Below are 18642 nucleotides of genomic sequence, written 5' to 3'. Positions count from 1 at the left end.
ATGTTTGTGGTGTTATGTTTACCAGTTGTGTTTCTATTGTCAATGGCCAGCTTCTGGTTTTTGCTCCCTTTTTCTCTTGTTTTCTTCTTCTTTATTGATTTTTAGGTGTTCTATGTACATAGGGGTCATTCCCCTTCATGTGTAACAAATGTTATATTGAGCCACGTTCAATTCTTGTGTGTTTTGTTTGTTTTCAACAGGTATCTTGGATCTGTCTGGTATTTATTTTGGTGTAAGACATGTGAACACAGATCCATTTCCTCCAGTGACCTGCCATTTATTGTAACAGTATTAAAGATCCAATTTTTCTCCGCTAAATCGAAATATCACCCTACATAACTTTTAAAAATCTAGTTTTATTTCCTTCAGCATCCTCCAAAAGCAACACCGCTGTTGTATGTGGACAAGTGAGGGGGATCCGTCCAAGGCTCGGAGGGGTCCACCTAACTTGCAGATGTGCCCAGTGCCCAGGACCTGGTACGGAATGTGCCCTCACAGGGCATCTGATGAAGGAGCAAATGAATGAGTCAGTGTAGACCCCAGAGCAGCTGCCGTGCACTATTGAACATTCTAACCAGATTTAAAGGAGTGAAGAAATTCAGAATGGACGACCCCAATGTCCTGGATATGTATAAAAATATGCAGGATAGGAGCCAAAACCCACAAAGATACCCTTCATCACTCCCAGTATTAAGATAAAATACGGCATTATTTGTCTCAAGTTTTTTTTACATTTAAATTATTTCAACGATTTGAGTATGTTTATTATAACTTTTAAGGCCCATTTCATTGGGTCCTGACAAAAGGGGTATTTCCTCTTACTCTACTTCCCCAGATAACTATTCAGCAGGTGATCATTACTAAAAACACCATAGGTCTTAGTATTCTGACTGGTTTGGGGGAATTTCCACTTAGGAAACCATTCATCTCCAGCTCCAGCTCACACAGGCGTCCTGCAAGGTGAAGGAAGTGTAAGCATGTGGAACTGTGCCAGCAGTTTTCTTCTTTTTAAAACCTGGGACTTGGTTGGGCCCCAAGTCCTGTCCCTAGCTCTTCCCTCTGCTAGAGCATTCAAAAAACTGTCCTCTGTTTGAATAAGGGTGTCTGCTTCTCACAAAGACTGTTATGACCCTGATTTCCAAAACTGTCATCATTCCAAACAGTCTGTTCTGTTGCCAAACCATGTAAGGCCCCAGGGTGGGTGACAGGTCTGGCCCGAAGGCCCAGCCAGGCTCCTGACTCTGTGAAGGGGGTGCTGGTGAGGAACTCCGGGGACCCTCATCTTCCTGCACCATGGCACCATTTGGCCTGCTGAAATTCCATAAAAGCGGTTGACTGTCGGAGGCCAGTTAACCCAAGTTGTCTCACTGCTGCTAGCATTCTCTGGCATCAGGAAAACTCCACCAATGCCCTGTGGGCCCGAGTGCCTCTAAAGATCTGAGGAGAGGAACAAGCTGACTGTCCTTCCTCCTCCCTTCAGGTGGTGATCGAGTCGGACCTCTACACGCCGCGGCCCCTGGAGCTGCTGCCGCACCGCAGCGACCGCCGCGACGGCGAGGGTCGCAGGTCGGGCCGGCTCCACAGCGCGCGGCCGCAGGGACCCCACCTTGCCAAGGCCCCGGCCAGACCCGGTACGTGCGCCCTGGTTCAAGTCCCTGGAACCTCCCTTGGGGACTCAGTGACGCGCTTTGTTAGACCAGACGCCGCAAGGCAGGAGACCTGGCTTGTCTTTTCCAACAACCTCATGCTCCTCCCCGGCGTCCTCCATCGCGCCGGGGTAGCGCAGGTGCTGTGGCGCGGGCCGTCCGCTTCCCGCCCTCCTCCCTCGCCTCCTCCCTCGCCTCCTCCCTCGCCTCCTCCCTCGCCTCCTCCCTCGCCTCCTCCCTCGCCTCCTCCCATTCTCGGCGCGGGCCGCCCCTGCGCTGAGTGCACCTGCTCTCGGGCCCCACCTACAGAGCAACACAGAACAACCGCCTGAAAAATACCCTGGGCGGGCAGAGATGCTTTCCACCTGCCATCTTGCTCCCCAGGAAGCCCTGCTGGGTTCCAGAGATGAAAATCATTATGTTCTGGGGGAGGGAAAGCTTACCTTATTTATTTTACAGGCCATGTTTGTAATTATATAGGCTCTTTATAAACTGCCAGCTTAAGATCTCACCACTGTAAATGTGAATGACTTAGGGCTATTTGAACAATATCTAAAAAGAATTTAGGGACAAATTTGCTTTGAAAACTGGAAACATTATAGACTTAACTTCAGCACTATTTTTTTTAAATGGCCCCCACCCCAAGTAGTTCAACAGGAATCTGCGCCCAGCCCTCTGGAGTCTGTGATGTTATCTTGCCTTTAATTGTTGCCTTAGGTTATTTCTGTTATGTCCACAGCCTAAAGTCATTCATATTTTAACTCCTAAAATGCACAACAGAAAGTTTGGGATGTCCTTCTCAAGGCATTTGGGTGTCAACAACTTTCTATGTTGTAAGAACCGAAATTATACTTCATTGAGTATATCTCTTCAATCTTCTATCTTCTCACCTTCTTCATAGATGCTCAACTGGATCTCTAAGGTTTCCTTGATCAGTAACACCCTGATCCTGTTTTATGATCTGATGTATAATAACGCATAAATCAAGCTATACTCTCTAGCTAAGTGATTACATATACACATATGTAAAGTGAAAGCATTGGGAAAACCACAATCTGCCTTGCAAATTAAGAGGAGATAAATTTTTCTCTGTGTCTATATATAGGTGGGTGGGTGGGTACATATCTGTGTAGAAAGGGAAAAAGAGAGTATCTTTGCTACAAAAAGATAAACTGGATTTACAGCCATGTTTCTCAAATTTCAATGTGCAAAAGAATCACCTGGGAATCTTGTTTTCATGCAGATTCTAACTCAGTAGGACTGAGTAGGGCCCAGATTTTATGTTTCTAAAAAGCTTCTGGATGATGTTGATGCTGTTGGTCTGAGGAGAATATATTGATTAACAAGGATTTAGGGACCAGTCAAATGGGTAGTTCTCACAGTGGGGGTCTCCAGAGCAGCAGAATTACCTGGGAACTTGCTGGAAATGCAAATTTGGGGTCCCACCTGAGACCTATTGAATCAAATTCTAGGGCGGGGCCCAGCAATCTCTGATTTAACAACCCCGGGTGATTAGAATGCACACCAAAGGGAGAGGACCCCTGGTCCGCAACACCCCATGCTCATTTATAGAAAAGGAAACTGAAACCATAGAGGCTGTTTGATCAAAGTCACACTGCTTATTAGCAACAAAAACTGAAATTAAATCTTAGTTCTTCTAATTTGCTAGTCAATGCCTCCATCTCCCACCCCCAGAAAAGAAGGTCTTCCCAACCATCTAGCTTTCGGGGTCGCTTTCCTTCCTAAGTAGCTTGTGAAAGCTTGACTGTCCAAGTCAGACTTTTATTCTCTAAAAGAACAGTAAGTAATGAAATGGAGAGAATCTGCCCAACATGTGACAGTCAGCTCATGCAGGGAATGTGCTAGTCAGGTTAGGAAAAAAAAAAAAGATTGAGCTGGGCATTGATTCAATTCCTTCAGCTCCCCCAATCTGATAGATTCCAGAGGGGGTTGGGGAAGACAGAGGGTTTCTGAGTCAAAGCCAGACCCAGTGCTTTCCATGAGAAAGGCTGAGGCACTGAGTCTTCCATCCTCCCATCAGAAGGATGTGTGTCTCCAGAGATCTCAGATCTGGGGGCTTGCTTCTTTTCTGAGCTGTAGAAGGTTCCTGGATGATGTAGCCTTCTCATGTGGGAGAAAGATTCTCTGAGGAATCTTGGAAATTGCAGGGACTCTGAAGGCAGAGATCCAGCTAAGAAACTCTCTCAGCATGAGGCCCTGAGCAGGTGAGCCTCAAATGCGTGGAATGGGGACAACCACCTCCTAGGCCCTGGAGAATCCGCCACCTAAGGAATGTTTCCACCAAGATGTCCTCGGGCACCTCAGAACCAACTTGTTCAAATGGAGTGAATCCCTTCCTTTCTCAGCAGGGTTATTTCCCTTAACACCCCCTTGTCCTCCCTACCCCCACTCCACCCACCACGTCACATACTAAACACTGACAATGTCAACTCCTGGATATGTCTCATCTCTCCCTCTTGGTACCTACCTCAGGCTACCCGGGCTCAGACCCATCTCTGGTGTGTAGCCTCCAACCCTGGCCCTCAGCCAGTAGTCCTTCTTTCCTCTACCAGGTTACCAGAGGGGTCTGTCTAAAGCAGAAATCTACCTCTGCCATCCTTCTGCTCCAGTGTCCTTCCTACCCCCACTGCCCTCCAAACCATGTTCAAGCCCCCCAGAATCTGTTCTCTGCTGGTGGCCTCTCCAGGGCCACCTCCTGTGACACACTCCTGTCCCCACCCATCCATATACACAGAAACCCTGAGCTGCAGTGCAATTCTGGGACTGTGCCATTATATTCTATTTCCAGGAACTTCCCAGACCCTCTTCTTTCTGCTGAGTGTCCTCCCTGTCTCCACCTGGCAGATACCTCCCATAATGGGCTAGGGTGTCCCTCAGTCACGTTTCTCCAGCCCTGCAAGTCCCCCCAAAGCAGTTTGCCATTCCCTAGATTATCCTTACCTGGCTTCCTCTGTTATGTATCTCCGAGGCCTCGATTTCCTCATCTGGAAGGTGAGGACTATTATGATACCTACCTAACAAGGTTATGGTAAGGGTTAAATGAGATAATGTCTATGTGTTTCATACTCAGCACAGTGCCTGACACAGTAAATACTCAAAACTCTGAGCTGCTATTATTACTTATACACTATAAATTATGATTCAATCTCGGTAGTCTTTAACTTCATTTTATTAGCATTGAAGTGTTTTCTTCCTTGAGTTGGGGAGTGTTTTATCTCTATTTTTATAGTGTGATAGGATGGGGCTTGTTCTGGAATGTCTGCCCAAGGAGAGGACTAGATCGAAAGCCAATTTTCCTCTACCTATTGCCAGCTCCCTCAGCTCAACACCTGGTTTCTCAGAAGCTAAAGACTGCAGGGTAGAGATTACTGAGAAGTAGGTCGGGCTTCAGGAATAAAGGCATAGCAAGAAGGTTCTCACGTAAGTCCTGTGTAGCCAATGTCTCAGAACTCTGATCATCTCCAACACTCGCACATCATGAAGCTGGGCCTCCCACTGCAGACAGGCTTCTCTGCTCATTTCCAGAGAGGACTGCACAGATTTAGCAAGCTAAATCGATCCCAGCAGCAAAGACTGAACTCCTGATAACCTCTTGTGATTGGCACCTTAGGAAGGAAGGACAAGCTAAGGGCACATTCTCTGAGCACCTACTGCCCGCAGACATACTAAATGCTTCCACACACATGATCTTCTTAGACATTAGTTCTACCATCCCTACCCATCCCACACCCGGAAGACTGCCAGGGATGCAGGTGACCCACTCGACAGTTGTCCCGTTGCCTGACCCTCTTACCCGATCTTGCTGCTTGGCACAAAGGGCTTTAGAAATTCCCAGCTTGTGACTGATTAGCTAATGAGATCATTGACGCAGAAGCGGGGGGAAGTGGAACACAGAGTACCACTGAGTAATGCCTCCTCTGTTCAACCTTGCAGTGGGGAGTTTGGAACCCAAATCTTCCAATCTGTGTGGGAATCGAGCATATGGAAAGTCTTTGGTAAGTAAAATAAGCCTGGTTAGTTCTCCATATTGTGCTTTAAACTCCTCACCCTGTCCTTTGTTGCAGCCATGAAGATTACTAGAAAAGCCTACCTGCAGGTTTTTGGCTCCCAACGTCAGTCACCACTGGATGGTGTTCTCTTTCTTGCCAGAAATTCAGCTCTCAGGCAAACAGAAAAAGGTGTTGCCTAGGGGACATCTCAAACACAGGGAGAAAGAAGTGGTTTCTGTGGTAGGCCCATGCCAGGTGGACAGGCCTGACTAATTCCCAGGGGCAGCTAAGAGGTCAAGAGTTGCCTCTCAAGGGTCTTAAATGTTGTGAAAACATGAAACACCAGGCATCTGCGCCCAGGACACCTCTGGAGGATGTCTGTTCCCAGTCGGGGTCTCTGAAGGCAGACTCTGAGATGCAGGGTAGGGGGTATGAGATTTGTATTAGGGATCAGTACCTGTTACAGGAGGAGGGAGTTCAGATCACTAGGAGGCTGAACTGCCATGCACACGGGATACCTACTGGCGGAAGTTCTGGGGCCATTGCTACCCCTCCCCCTTGTCCTGAGTTGGGCCCAAATAGCCAAGCCTTTGTTTCCTCCTCGCTCCATTATGGTACATGAGCTACCCCCATGGTGGCAGCTTGTCCTTCTTTGAAGGCAGATCAGGGGGTGCACATCCAGATCTAGCTCAGGGTCCCTCTAGGGAAAAAAAAAAATCTCCTGCATCTTCTTCTGGGCATGAATGTGGGTACCCTTTAGGTTTGCACAGTAGGGGTGGAATCGTGGCTAGAGGTGAGGTCAGCTCAGGCACCCTGGTCTCTGTGAGCAGCAGCTCTCCAGATGGGTGGATCGTGCCAGGTGAGGACTAGAAAAGACCCTGGAGATTGTGTGGGCCAGCCCCCTCATCATTCTGAAACAAACTGGACAGTGAGCCCTTTGCTCCCTGTCTGAGCAGAAAATCTAATCCAAATACCTCATTTAGGTCATCCCTGTACTAGGAGAACCACAGAAAGAGGAGAGATGGGCCAATCTGTTTTATCAGGAGCCCTCTACCCCAACCTAGTCCTCAAGAGAAAATGAGGATGGCTGGGCCATTGCCACAGATTTCCAGGCTGTGACAGCACAAATAGCTGCCCTTAGCTGTGGTCAGAAGAAGACCAAAGTTAAGGGGAAGAGGGTGGCTCACATCCTTGGATTACCTGCTCCAACTCTCTGGGCTGGGCTCACATAGTAGCCTTGGCAGAGAACTACTTCTGGGAGACCAAAAGGAGTTGCAATGGGACAGGATGGTCATGGGGACACAGTGACAAAAGAAAGGCAGCAGGACTGACTCTTTCCCCTGAGCCTGAGACAGTGAAGCAGGGGTCCTGCAGTTGATCAGAGGCCCCTTATCCCAGCGTGGAAGAATGAGTCAGAGCTCGTACAGCTAATTCTGACTCAGTGCTGCAACGTACTGGAGGAGGACTGAGGACAGTGGAGGAGAGGCGGTATATGTTCCCGGGGCTGGGCTGTTGGCACGATGGGGAGGGAGAGCTCCCGAGAGGCCACAAGGTGGCACAGTAACTCTGCCCACAACATTTGGCCAGCTAGGGAGAGAAGGGGACAGTTAATCATCATGTCCTCAACCTGGAATTTCCCAGCAATTTCAAGAATGTGGTGACCCTAAGGCTTCAGTGGGGTTGGGGTGAAGGAACAAAGCATAGCATATGTCTGTTGACTAAGCCAATTCTGGATTTAACCCTTGTTAGGTCGTCATGCTTCTTGAGCACTCACCATCTCTAGGAAGGCTGCAGAGCACCGCCAAAGGGATTAAGTGCCAGACCCTGACACACATCATAGCACTTTTCTGAGAACTGGGAGCCTATGAAACAAGAAGCAAACCATAGAAAGAACTGGGGAATTGCTGAAATATGTCACATAGGTTCTCAGTACTGTGGGGACATGGAGCATGAGGACCGAGAGAAATCAACTCAGGCCACCAGCCTGAGGAAAGGCCTCCGGGAAGAAGTGGCTCTGAAGGGCAGGCAGAAATGAGGCTCTGTCCAGAGGATGAAGGAAAAGCCGAAGGAAGATGCAGCGCTGCGCCTGTGCATGAGGAAAAGCTTTGTTGAGCATGGGAATGAGTGTGAGCAGGAGGGGAGGCAGGACCAGCCACACACTGGGATAGGAGCTGTCACGGTACCCACGGGGGATTAACAGAGGTAGAGCTGCATAGATGAGGGAGAGCTGGGTTCTGAGGAGCCTGTGCTTCCAGAGTTGGCCTCAGTCTGACCTGCCGTGGGCAGGCACTGCAAATCCAGTGGGGCTGGGGTCAGTGGTGGGGCTGGTCCAAAGCAAGGAGTTCCCGGGTGACTGGATCGGAAGGCTGCGTGTGGCAGAGGAGATGGGGGAGGATGGCACTACCCGAGGCAGTCTTTCAAAGCATGAATCTGCAGGATTTGGCAACAAAGTAGACATAGGTAATGGGGGTGGGGGCGGGGGACAGAGTTTTCAGATAAAATTGAGTTGTGCGCCCTCTCTCTCTCAAGTTCTCTGGGTCAGTGGTTCTCAGTGTGGGGTCCTGGGACTGGCAGCACCCAGGAACTTGTTAGAAACGCAGATTTTCAAGCCCATGTCAGACCTATTGGATCAGAAACTGGGGTAGGCCACGCACAGTGGTGACCAGCCCCGCAGGAGAGTCTCGATGCCAGTCAAAGCTTGAGGACTATTGCCCTGGGTGGTGGATGGACGGAGACATCCCCCTTTCAACTGGCTCCGGTCAATGCCAGAGTTGGGATCATGGCCACATCCTCATCTTCCCTTCCCCTTCTGCACCACGCAGATTCCTCCGGTGGCCCGGATCTCAGTGAAAGCCCCCAGCGTGCTCGAGGCGGCGGCCACAGCCTCAGAGAAGGGAGCTGTTCTAACGCGAGGGTAAGTGCCAGGGCCCCCCACCCACTCCTGGTCCTATCACATGAGAGTAACAGGTGGCCCAGCTTACAGACACTCAAGATGCTAACACAAAACCCATGCCAGCTTTAAATTACCTTTTAATGAGGGCAATAATCCTGGGTCTCTGTGGTGCCTCATCAACTGTTTCCCTAGGATTAAGCTGAAGTGTTTTTGATGGTTTCCACTTCATTAACACCACTCTTTAGACTTGGAGAAGTGTCATTTGGGAGAGTTTTTGGTTAATTAGATAAATGTAATCACGGGTCGCATTCTGAGCTTCCCTGTAGGCACAGTGGTGTCAGAAATGTCTCATGAATTAGGTGAAGGGCCCCGGCCCAAAGGTAAAGAAATATGTAAGATACCAAAGTTTCAAACCAAATGTATTAACCCCCATGTTATTGTTAACTTTGATCCAGAACACAGTAGATAGTCCCCTCCCCCACCCCAGCAATTCTCTCAGTGCCTTCAAGGTTGCACTAAGAAAATGGCAAGCAGGTGTCTGAAACTCAAGTCAATATGTACATTGATGCCTCACCACGATCGTCCATACCACATGTAGTAGAAAAGTGGCTTAGGGGGTAATGAAGGGTGTAGGCTCTTGACTCCCAGCTTCTTGCTTGCCCAAGGCCACCACTAACCCGCTATGACTTTAGGCAAGTTATCATAACCTCCATGCCCTCACTTATTTAAAAAAAAAAAAAAAAAAAAATGGGGATGATCGTAATACCCCTCTTGAAGGATTATTGTGAGAACAAAATGGGATGATACGTGAAGAACTTAGCACAAACTCTGACTGTTTTATTTTTCAAGAAACCTATAATCTAGCAGTTGGAAAGACACATTCTTGGGAGCATGTGGGATGTGTACACTGGAGGGACCATGGGCTAAAATATCTACCCAAGTGTATACACCTTGGAAGCTTGGGAGTCCAAGGAGGAAGCAACCAATATGAAGCTCTTCTAGATGAAAGAAAATCGTCTAGAAAGAATGATAAAAACCAAGTTACTCAATGTACTAGGACCTAACTGGAGAAAAATCAGAAAGGCACATGGATTGTTTGAAGGTCTAGTTCAAATGGTCCTGAGCAGCAATAGCTATTGCTGGAAGTTGGAGTAAGCCCACAACAACCTGCTGAGCTACAAAGACCAACCTTTCTGCTCCATATAGCTGTGTCCAGAAGGTTCTCCATGGTTCCTTTCTCTCTGAGCTCAGATGTCCTCATTTCCATGTGTTCCTGGAGGCCGGCTTTTGAAAAGGAAGGCCATTTCTTTCACCTAGGAGGAGAAAGTGAGGAGAAAGATAAACATTCATGGAGGTCTACAAGGAGCCCAATGCTTTATTAGCTCATTCTCCTCCTCACAAGTCCTGTGAGTTTGATGATATTATCCCCCTTTTGTACATGAGGAAACTGAGGCTGGCTGAGATTAAGTCACTTGCCTGAGGCCAGTCAGTGAGCAGCCACATGTACCCCGAGGACTCAGACTCTTTCAGCAGCTTAAAGCTTTGGGAAGCTTGCCCTTTCCATCAAGATTGTTGGTCTATAAGTGGGATGGGTGGAAAAGGAGAACTTGGGACATGAGCAGAACTTGAGATCCATGAACCACTGTGCTAGAGCCACCTCCTTCCCTCACCCCATGTGAGGATCCTCCAAAAGAAGTCACCTGTACATGTGTCGCAACAGTGACCCTCTATCCTGGTCACAGGATGTATGAGCAGAAGAGAATTAAGAGTTGTGTCTACTCCTTGAGGGCAAACATTAAAAGTCTGACTCTGTGAAATAACTGTCCTCCCTCCCCCCTGGCTTTTCTTTAGATCCAGACATCTCAAGAAGATGACTGAAGAGTATCCGACCCTGCCCCAGGGAGCAGAAGCCTCCCTACCGCTGACAGGAAGTGCTTCCTGCGGGGTCCCTAGCCTCCTCCGGAAAATGTGGACAAGGCACAAGAAGAAGGCTGAATATGTGGGTGCTACCAACTGTGCCTTTGAGGCTGACTAAAGGTGACTCTCCCCAGGGTCCATGCATTGGTCAAAGTTCACTGCATATAGGGGAGAAAACTTCAGATTGGAACTGAGCCACATTCACCTCTGCTAGTAGCTGGTCCAAACACATCACCATTTCTTATTAACCAATAGCCCTGGCTTAGGGTACAGGCAAGGGACTCCCCTGGAAGGCAAAAGAAAAGTGTGCCTTCTTAGAACCAATAAAGCCATTGGTCTGAAAGTGGCTTTGGGAGATAGATATAAACTCTGTCCTTATCTTAAAGCAAAATCACACCACAATCAAACTTTCCCAACCCATTTTAAAGACCTCCAGGGGAAGAAGAAGGCAATTCCTCAGTCTTCCTTGTAAGTTGTTCTAATGTATGTGATTTCTGTTATAAATATAAGAGCTTGATGTTTGAGGCCCTTGTAAACACAGTGGTTCCTACTATTCCTCTTATCACATTTATTTCATCTTGACAAGGTATAATTTCTAAAGACAAAGCACTATATATTTACTTATAGTTCTAATATTCATTTTACAGTATTCTCAAGATCAGTATTGATCATTTGGCATGATTGCATGAATTCTCTATTCTTTTACGTGCAGCTTTTCTATAGAGAAACATGATTAAAAATTAAATGTTGAATGCTAATGTTCTCTGAAGTGGCATAGGCTAATGAAATTAATAATACCTTGCATTGGCAAAATGATTTTAACTTTTGAAAGTGCTTTCCCGTCCACTACCCCTGCTAAGGAAAGCACAATTGTACCCAGTCTACAGATGGCAAAGCCAAGGCCTTAAGACAGACAGTGGAACAGGATACTAGGTTCTCAAGTCTGCCAGACTCCTTGCTTTGCTCACTCTAGCAACTGATTTGAGGAAGGTTTGGAGGGGTAGGAATAGGACTCTGGGGGCAATGTTTGAAAGGAAAAATTTGATAATTTTTGGAAAAAGGTTGGAAAAAGTAAGTGATTTAAATGAAATACATCATTAAGTATTGGGTTGACCTTGAAGAAATTGCCTTCTCTGTAGGTCAGAAACAACCGATCAGTTTCATATGGTTCAACTTAGCATATAATATTGTGCTTTCCTTCTTTTAATGGAAATGTCATCATCAATCCCATAGTTAACATCAATAGACTTACAATGATCATACAATACAACAGCTCTCATCTATTAAATGCCTACCATGCGTCAGACATGACACTGAGCACTTTACATACATTCTCCCTCACAACTCTGAGTGAGATGTCCTTATCCATTCCAATGGTGACAGTTTAAAGCCATTACATGATTAGTCTCAAGGCGCCTGGCCCACATGGGTGTCAGGATTCAGTGCCTGGTGTTTGTATCTATTCCTTCACACAGAATAGTTCCAAACACAGAGAAAGATCGAGGTTAGTAAATAATTTTCATCTCAAATGCTAACCACACATGACTTGCAGAGGCCGCCAGGAGCACCGTGTGACGGCAGAGTCTGAGACACAGGCGTGCAGTGGTCAGTTAGGAATGCCGGCCTGTGCAGGACCTAGAAGCTTAAATTAATCTAACCCGTTTAGCAAAATTAGACACTCCATGGTGACACAGAGACAGAGACTCAGCCAGAAATCACCACGTCTTGGAACAATGAGGAATTTGGCCATGTTACCAGTCTCAACCGTTACTCATAGACACACTCTGGCCATGTGTCACATTTTGCTAAGTTACCTGCTTCCGCATCTCCAGGTGAACCGTAAGGAGGCATGGAGGGATAAGAGGACTGGGTTTTGGCTTTCATCTTGCTGATCCCTGCCCTTCAGCCATTGTTTTAGATGGTCAGCACCCAATCCTCATGTTGGAACATGATTTGGAAACCCGGGCTTCGAATACTCTTTCAATGAGGGCCTAGTCTCAATGGACTAATAGTCTTGCACAGTACTGATAACGGGGCCTGGAGCACAGTTAAGAAGCAAGCAGGTGATTTATGCTGGACCTATCAATCAGAGTATCCTAAAACTATTTATTTCAACTTATTTAGTCAATAGCTGATGTCCTCCATTTATATGGGGCAGCAGGAGATTTCTGTAGGATGGAACTGAGTTATTTATTTTTAATTTAAATATTTCATGATGAAGTGTTTGCCTTGCATAGAATGTTTTAACTGACCAATTCAAATAAAAATAAAGTATGCTTTGTTTGTGACATCAATAAACCACCATAAGAGTATGAGGCTCCTTCATTGAATAAGAGAAGGCTTTCACCAAGGGAAAGAATTACAAATCTGGACCTCATTGTTCCTTTACCTAAATGAAAAGGATTGTGAGAAAGAATCCAGAATGTTCTTTCCATCCTAAGGCAATGTCTGGTTTTCATATTATGGGCCCTGCCCAACAGTCAACACCAGGGCCATTTCTGACAGGGCTTGGCCTGGCATGACCTGTCCCCTCTGGGATCACGCTCCTCACCAATGCCCACCCCCCAGTCCTCACCACAAATCCCAGGGGGCCCACTGAACATCCCAGCCTGCTGGCCTCTCTCCCCCGAGGCCAGGGCAGACAGAGCCTTTTTCCTCCATGCCCACCTCCTGTTCAGCCTCCCTGGAGCCTGCCCCTGTGACTCACATTACAGCCACTTGCAAAAGGGCGCCAAGGCTAGCTCAGACTGCTGTCCAGGATGACGGAGCCTGGAGTCTTCTTGCGCCAGAGGCACCAGGGTTTCCAGGACATTTAGGGTAATAAAATTGCCTCTGTTAGGACCAGGTCCAGTCAAATAGTTCAGTTCTTACTTGTGTGCTCTCTGGCTGTCTCCCCACCCCTCCCAATCCTTGTGTTGTCTTCAGAGCAGGCAGATGGGCAGTGGGTAGGCAGAGCCACGGCAGCCAGAGCCCAATTTTAAAAGGAATCATGTGATGTGTTGTCTCTGACTCTAAATTGGCAGAGACCTAGGGACCAGCAAAGGAAAAACACAAGAAGATGAATCTCCCGAGGAGATTCTAATCCTCAGGAATTGCAGTTAGTGTTTAATGTTGAGAAATGTCAGCCTCTGTTGAGAGGTTTGTGGTGAACACCTTGCCAACATGCCCAGGAAGAAAGATTTCATTTTGCAGATAGGCCACATGCCTAGAAAAAAGTTTTCTATTTGGGGCGTTTCTTGGGTCACTCTGGACTTGGGGCAAGATTTGCACAGATGAATATCCTTTGCTGGGAGGCAGCATAGAGTTTGGGAAAAGGCATGTGCTGTCAAAGAGAGTGGCTGCAGGAGAAACCTGACATGGGACTTGCTCATTGATAGGGAAGCTGGGCCTGTTTCTTAGCCCCTAGTTAGGGTCTCTGGGAAAACCCAGTAGAGAGATTCATACCACTTCACATCATAATCTTTTCCCACAAGGCTGCCACTCCTGGAGACTTCATACATCCCGAGTGCTGGGCAAGCCCATTGGAGCACAGGTTACCATGAGGTTAAACTCCCCTCTCAGGGGGCAAGCAGCTAGGCCTTTGCCTGACAGCCTAAAAAGGGTCTGTGCTTTTCCGGGAAGAATAGGAGGGACCTGAATCCCACCCAGGCCCAGATAGCAGGGGAGGGGTGAGGGAAGTACCTGGAATTCTGGGCAAGTGCTGATTAACATTTCAGACTCCATCCACAGAAGAGCAAATTGAGTTTCCTGCTCTTTGACCGTCTGGGCCCCAGCCTTCTTCAGGGAGAGGTCCTACCTCAACAAGAACCAGCTCATTGCTCACATCACCATCCACAGAGCTCAGGATTTTACCCAGCCTGGCAACTGCAAGGGCTTGGTGTGGGGGGCAGGCTTCAGCGGTTAATCAGCAGCCCCTGATAAACAAGACACCACTATTTCTTTCTTTCTTTTTTTTTTTTTTTTAAAGATCTTATTTATTTATTTGGCAGACAGAGATCACAAGTAGGCAGAGAGGCAGGCAGAGAGAGAGGGGGAAGCAGGTTCCCCGCTGAGCAGAAAGCCCGATGCGGGGCTTGATCCCAGGACCCTGGGACCATGACCTGAGCCGAAGGCAGAGGCTTTAACCCACTGAGCCACCCAGGTGCCCCGACACCGCTATTTCAAAAATGAAATGCCACAGATAGTCCTCCAAATGTGATCACATTCTCTGGGTAACAATATTCACATATAGGGCAAGAGGCAAAGCAAACAGTAAAGATGATTTCTTTGTTTCTCTCAGGACTAGCTCTGGCCACAGCAAGCCTGCGATGAGGGCAGGCTTATTCCCAGTTTCACAGTGTCTGCCTACCTCCATCCCCTTTCATCTTCCCAATCAGCATCAACACACACACACATACCTTTTCTCTGTGTTTGTTTCCCTATCCCCTTGCTCCCTGACATCTGGTGGGGTCTGAGCCCTCAGGGGTGCCCTTGGCCTGCTCAAGGCCCCCACAACCTCTGTCTCACAAAGAGCTTCCCACCTTGAGTACTCCATGCCCTGAATTTCTCCAACTTCCAGAAACTCACTAGCTGTGAGAGCCTGAGGAGTTGTTGGATAGCATAAAGATTCAGTTTCTTCCATTGTTGAATAGCAAATGTAGTATCTTCCTCCTCAGGTCCTAGAAAAGGTTAAACAAGACAATTGGTATTAATATACAATGGCATGTACAAGTATGGTGGTGCATGTGTGGAAATGTCCGAATGCTTTGGCACTAGCTGGCAATGGCCAATGCCCAGAGTTCCCCCAAAGTACCCTCCTTGGCTCTGGGTGCCCAGCCCTGCTCCGGGACTCTTGCAGACCTCCCCATGGATCAGCAACTGTAGGTAATACCTAGCACTATGGAGGGGCAGGGGGCCTCCAAGACCCACTGAGTACTATGACTCAGGTTTGTTCTCATTGGTTGTCTGCCCATGCTATGCCAGTTGTTAAAAATTTGTACTCTCGGGTGCCTGGGTGGCTCAGTGGTTAAGCCGCTGCCTTCGGCTCAGGTCATGATCTCAGGGTCCTGGGATCGAGTCCCGCATCGGGCTCTCTGCTCAGCAGGGAGCCTGCTTCCCTCTCTCTCTCTCTGCCTGCCTCTCTGTCTACTGTGATCTCTCTCTGTCAAATAAATAAATAAAATCTTTAAAAAAATAAAAAAATAAAAAAAATAAAAAAAAAAATTTGTACTCTCTCCCAGAGACTAATAAAACTGCCAGTTATTTTACTAGCAAATATGGGTTTATTAAGGACTAGCAGAAAACTGCAATCTAGGACAGAGAAACTACATCAAAACCATAGATAAATCCAGGAAACAAAGTAGGAAGTGGGAGATGGATAGGCTGTTAGAAAGGACAATCCCACTGGAGTAAACTGGGGGTTCCAAGTATAGTGGCTTCCCAGTGGCTGAGTTATGTCTGTCTCTCACTGGCTGGGCTGTTGCCTGGGGAAGAAGAAAGCTTTCCTTTCTCTTGCTGGGGTAGTCAAGTAGGAACCACATGCAAAATCCACCTTTTCCTATTGGATTAGCAATAGATGAAGAGTGAAAGTGTGTGAGAGCTCCCCATGCTGACTCCTAGAAAAGATTTCCTTAATTCATTTTCACAAGATAATGAGTTTGGGTGTGCCTGTCTTATAAGTTGAGGCATAGACCACATAATTATAAGGTGAGCTAAGGTCCGGAAGGATAGGCCTTTTAACAGTGTAAACTGTTTTCAATCCTTTATTCCCCCAAGGAATGGAGGAAAGGTTTTCTTAGGAACCTGAGCATGAGGTGAAAGGAGGGGATTAGGGACGCTAATGTGGGAGCAAATTCAGGCTACTTTCTCTCCTTCGTCTAGAGTTCTGCTTATCCCCCATCAGTATTTTAGGTACCTCAGATTCAAAGTGCAATGCTCCCCTGAAGCAAACATCCTCCATCAAGAAGAAAAGAAATGGCCACCGCAGGTGTTTCTGCAGGGTCTCCCTTGCCAGGGCTCTATAGCGTGCATACCTAGATATGTGGGATGTAGGCAGGAGCATCGGATTCAAAACTGGAAGCCTGATTCTTTTTTTTTTTTTTTTAAGGTTTTTAAGGCTTTATTTATTTATTTGACAGAGAGAGATCACAGGAGACAGAGAGGCAGGCAGAGAGAGAGAGGGAAGCAGGCTCCCCACCAACCAGAGAGCCTGATGCGGGACTCGATCCCAGGACCCTGAGATCATGACCTGAGCCGAAGGCAGCAGCTTAACCCACTGAGCCACCCAGGCGCCCCTGGAAGCCTGATTCTTAAGACTCAACTCCACAATGATTTGCAGTATGCTTCTCTCAATCTCTCTCTCTCTCTCTGTGTGTGTGTGTGTGTGTGTGTGTGTGTGTGATTGATCAAACTGCCTGAGTTATTTTGTGCCTCCATTGTTGCTCATCTGTGAAATACGGATTAAGTTACCTGCATAGTGGACCTCACAGGCTGATGAAAGATCAGAAGAGAGCTGGTGCACAAAAAGGCTTTATAAATTGTGAATTGCTTTTCTAACATATGGTGTTATGCTAATCCAATCCATTCAGAAAGAAGCAGAGCAGGGAGCGAGAAGTGACTCAGGAAGCTCAAGACAGGAATGAGGGCTGAAGAGCTAGTCAGCAACCTAAAATAGAATCGTTTGCAGAGCCTGGGGCCAGACTGCAGGGCCAGGCCCGTCAGCAGCTGGCAGGCAAGAACTCCAGGCTGGCAGGGGCCCAGGCTACCTGCTCTCCGGGTGTGGCCTGTGGGGTCAGTGCCTACAGCCGGAGATGGCTGCCCACGGGCCAGCTCAGTGCCGGCCAACGGCCACTGGCCTCCAGGCAGGAAGTGGAGGGCAGGAATTCACAGTGAAATCACTGTGAATTCAAACAGCTCTCCCTCTCTAGATGTCCCCTTGCTGCCAAATGCTGCCCTGGCCTCTTGCCCGTATTCCCTACCAGCGAAATTAGACTGCAAATGAAATCTACAAAGCACGTTGGCCCAGGAGAGCACAGGGCCTGCCCATGTCCTCCTCCTGGTCCTGGAGGGAAGCTAGCCCCTGCCCATCCTGTTTGGGCCGAGCTCCAGCCCTTTCGTTCTGAGGCAGGTAACAGACACCTGTATCCACAGGACTAAAGACGAAAGAACTACTGAGGGGCTGGGGTCTGGATGCAAGCTGACCTCCTTGGGTGTAACTAGGCAGGGATTTGATGTTTCACAAACAAACACTGCTCCAAGGCATTCCTGCTGCTAGCTCTGGCCAAGGAAAGCAAGGTAATAGCTCAAGGAACGGTGACCTCATCAGCAAAGCAGGCTCCCCAGTCTCTCACACAAACCCCACAAAGGACCCAGGAGACTGTTTGTCATGAAAAGTCCCAGAGTGGACTGCCCTGTAGGGTGAGCAGGTGGCCAGTCTGGAAGTGGGCTGGGGGCAGGGAGGAAGCTTTTTCCCTGCTGTCCAGAGAAACCACCATTTCAGGGCAGAGGGTAGAGGATGGAGGCTGGAGGTGGGAGTGGGGGGGGGCATTTCCTCCTCAGGGTCCTCCCTCCTGCCACAACATAAAGATACCAAAACAAAGCCAAGGCTATTTGTCATTTCGGCTCTCTCTCGGGGCCCTGGCCAGGGATCTGAGCCATCAGCGAGCTGCTTCGGTGGCCTCTGGGGACCCCGGTGCTGCTGAGACCATTCAGCCTGGTCCTGTTTCCCTTCTCCCGCCTGCTACTCTGTTTGCCCTCGGGATGTGGGGAGAGGTGGAGATTGGGGAAAGAAGTAGGAAGGGGAAAGGAGAAGGGATGCCCGGCTGCTCTGACTCTTTATTCTCTACTCCTCCAGCCTGAGGAGAGGAAGGGCAGAAAGCCACCCTGGCTTCAGAAAAGGGAGAAACTCATTTGCAGTTAATTGCCTAGGGCCTTGTGCCAGGTACTACCCGAAGCCCCAGGCTAACGAGACCTACCTTCCCCGGCCCTCCAGCACCGTGTGGTAGTCTTCTTTACGTTAAGATAAATGCAGGTGTATTAATAGGAGCAAACACTTCTTGGGTATTTAGCACTTGCCAGGCACCCGTGCTAAGTGCTTAAAGGGCCTGGGCTCGTGCAATATTCCAACAGTGCTATTGAGTTCTTTCCTTTACTCTCTCTGTTTACAGAGGCTGAGAGAGTTCACAGCGAGTCTGACGCC

The 18642-nt window shown here is 48.1% G+C and overlaps 1 protein-coding gene and 1 long non-coding RNA gene across 2 annotated transcripts in view; one reads left to right on the top strand and one right to left on the bottom strand.

Annotated features, from left to right (window-relative positions):
- VXN (vexin) overlaps nucleotides 1-12770 on the top strand; it is a 23988-nt gene extending 11218 nt beyond the window's left edge. Inside the window, exons 3-6 of the mRNA XM_059166318.1 lie at nucleotides 1481-1631; nucleotides 5601-5662; nucleotides 8479-8570; nucleotides 10401-12770. Of these exons, the coding sequence (XP_059022301.1) occupies nucleotides 1481-1631; nucleotides 5601-5662; nucleotides 8479-8570; nucleotides 10401-10584 (489 nt within the window). The 3' untranslated portion in view covers nucleotides 10585-12770. The remainder of the gene's footprint in view (nucleotides 1-1480; nucleotides 1632-5600; nucleotides 5663-8478; nucleotides 8571-10400) is intronic.
- Nucleotides 5643-18642, bottom strand: LOC131826762 (uncharacterized). Its single transcript, XR_009351733.1, has 5 exons — nucleotides 18419-18642; nucleotides 15033-15124; nucleotides 9739-9862; nucleotides 7844-9566; nucleotides 5643-7742 (listed from the first exon to the last, which is right to left on the bottom strand). It is a non-coding gene; the product is annotated as an uncharacterized LOC131826762 (long non-coding RNA).

The sequence above is a fragment of the Mustela lutreola genome, chromosome 3, assembly GCF_030435805.1.
Source record: "Mustela lutreola isolate mMusLut2 chromosome 3, mMusLut2.pri, whole genome shotgun sequence".
Classification (NCBI taxonomy): Eukaryota; Metazoa; Chordata; class Mammalia; order Carnivora; family Mustelidae; genus Mustela; species Mustela lutreola.
This window is presented reverse-complemented; position numbering and strand designations above follow the sequence as displayed.